The sequence below is a fragment of the Propithecus coquereli genome, unplaced genomic scaffold (genome assembly GCF_000956105.1).
Source record: "Propithecus coquereli isolate 6110/MARCELLA unplaced genomic scaffold, Pcoq_1.0 Scaffold134, whole genome shotgun sequence".
NCBI classification, from domain to species: Eukaryota; Metazoa; Chordata; class Mammalia; order Primates; family Indriidae; genus Propithecus; species Propithecus coquereli.
This window is the reverse complement of record NW_012137636.1, coordinates 419,175-421,901: the sequence shown is the minus strand read 5'-3', so window position 1 is coordinate 421,901 and position 2,727 is coordinate 419,175. Positions and strand designations below refer to the sequence as shown.

Below are 2,727 nucleotides of genomic sequence, written 5' to 3'. Positions count from 1 at the left end.
AGACTTTGGTTCACTGACTTTTGGCCTTTTGTATTGCAGAGAAAAAGTCTGCTATTGGCCTGGTTTTCGTTCCTTTGTAGATAATTTGTGGGGTTTTTTTGTTGGTGGTGGTTTGTTTCATTTAGATACTTGAAGAATTGTTTCCCTTTTTATTTGCTCAATTTTTTCTTCAAGATTGTGTAGACACATAAGAATGTGTTGATTTTTATGCATTGATTTAACTACTAACCGTCTTGCTTAGAAATTTGTCTGTGATTGATGAGAAGTAAGATATCAAGTTGTTCTGGGCTTTGAAATATGATATTTATAGACCAGGTTATTCCATAAGACTTCCACACAACTGCTGGATGCCTTTTTCTAGAACCAGGAATTCTCTGTTTCTCCATACCTGTCACCGAATACAGTATCAGATAATGTCACTGGAATGCTTGAGATGATGTTTGAAAATCATCATGACCATTATGAAACAAAATAAAATATTTATTAGTATATCCATCACAGAATTTAAAGTGGAACTTAATCCTCTAATGATGAGGTCAAGAAACTCAATGCCATCTTGCAAATAACCCCAATGGCTTTTCAATTTACTAGTTGGTTACTGAGGACCCTCTGCATACCTGGTTTTTACTTCTTTTGTGATCACCTAACTGAGAGAGTGCAAACTAGGAGAGGCATCTCAAGTACTCTCAAGGGCGGTCAATCGACCACTCTGCGGTTAAGCCTAGTTTCTTTAGCTTCATGCAGATTTGCCTTCCCCAAATATTTTTCCTTGGCTTTTATCATGAGTTATTACAAGAACCTATTATATGGCAATTTCTTGAAGATGAGTTGTCACTTTTTAAACTGTTGTCATCAGGTACCCTCATATGAGAAATCTTTTTAAAAATTTAGTAATTAAAGACAAAACTTCAGTGTCCTGTGAAAATTAATATGATTCCATGTTTTTAAATTTCGAGAACTATATAAATATTGTGTATTTTTTTTTCATTTTCTTGTCTGTGAGGTAGTTCTGAAGCAAATTATTGCTTAAATGGTATTAACGTGCATGATATCTTGTTAGTTTCACTCTTTCTTTTCAATTGCTTGCTTAGTTTATTTCCCAGAGAGGTACTATATTAGTTGGGATGCGTTTTTTGGCTTGATCAGGAGCATAAGGCTGCCCAGGCTCTGAGTCAGCATTTGGGCTTTTGGCCTATTGCTTCTTGTTGCAAAGTGGCTTCCCCGGCTCCAAGCATCATGTTCCCCAAGCATTCCAAAGCAGGAATCGGAAGGTAGTGTGGGGCTGAAAGGTTCTCCCCTGGGTGTCTTTCTCAGAAGAATCCCCAGCGTGTTTCTTTTATAGATACTTGACCATATCTGGGTCACATTGCCATACTTCCCATAAGGAACATGAAGAAGTGAGTATTGGTTTTTCAAGACTTCCACAGTGGGAAGCAGGCAAGAAAGAAGGAGATTGATAATTACTTTTGGGTATCCAGTGGACTTTTTTCTCCCCAAGTGGGACAAACAAAGTAAGGGCTATTGAATATAAAAATTATTCATAAAGACTTGCATAATTGTGTTGGTTGGTTATTTAGGTTACTCTCTATACACACGCATACACACACACACACACACACACACACACACACACACACACATGAATGCACAAACGCATGCAGATAGCCAGAGAAAATATTTACTGAGATACATTTGTGTGCATGTGTGTGAGTGTATGTGATTCCTGTGTGATGAGAAATTGGAAATAGCATTATAATTTAATATGTTAAAAGGTATTGTTCACTTTAAATTGAAATCTAAGAAGCTATTTTTGAAAACTTTTAAATTTCATATGAGAATAAAGTATATTATATGCTGTCATGATAATATATCATGTATTGTGTATATAACCAATAACCTACCAATTGAAAACTGATTATGTGACTGTTTTTACTTAGAGGAAGTTTTGCATTTTATTGAAGATGAAGGCTTCAAAATACTGGATCAAAGACAAATAATATTATCAGAACAGGAAGCACATACACTGTGCAAGGAATATGAAAATGAAAACTATTTTGAGAAACTTATAGAATACATGACCAGGTAGAGTTCAGGTTTAGTCGGATTTATTTTTTGAATCACTTAAAACTTCTCTTAAGTCTGCTTTCTGTTCAAGTTGCCAAATCTCTCAATTCTGTAAACATGTTCTGAGTCTACTTCTTTGACAGTCCTGCTCCCATCCTGATTCTTTGTTCAGCAGTCAGTCTGTCTCCTCTAATCTTTCTGGAGCAATGATCAGGTTCCAGGGGAAGTTGCTGTAGCCCAGTTGAGTTGAACACCAGAAATCCAGGGTGTGCACCATCGTCAAGTCCAAGTAGAGAAATGACTGATTCTCAAGGGCTTTGGTAATCCTACAGATCACCAGTTCTGGGAGAAGAATGAGATGCTAGAAATCTGCCAGGCTTCTAGAATAAGTGAAAAATGGCAGCTGAGGCAGACATCCTGCAAGGGTATATAAACCAGCAGGAGCATGGGAATAATGAAGGAACCACCTATAAGAACAAAGGACTTCTCTTCCCTTCCTTTCTCTGCTTCCATTCTTTTATAAATATGCTTCTGAAAATGTATGAATGGAAATCAATTTTAGAACCCTGTTAAAAGGATTATTTCTTACATATTTTAATCTATTTAATGGCATACATTTGCATTACCTATATGTAATTAGCTACTGAGCCACACTTTTATTAC

The 2,727-nt window shown here is 36.3% G+C and overlaps 1 protein-coding gene across 1 annotated transcript in view; it reads left to right on the top strand.

Moving 5' to 3' along the window:
* NME8 (NME/NM23 family member 8) overlaps positions 1-2,727 on the top strand; it is a 47,866-nt gene that overhangs the window by 31,954 nt on the left and 13,185 nt on the right. The window contains exon 10 of the mRNA XM_012638748.1: positions 1,938-2,082. Within this exon, the coding sequence (XP_012494202.1) occupies positions 1,938-2,082 (145 nt within the window). The remainder of the gene's footprint in view (positions 1-1,937; positions 2,083-2,727) is intronic.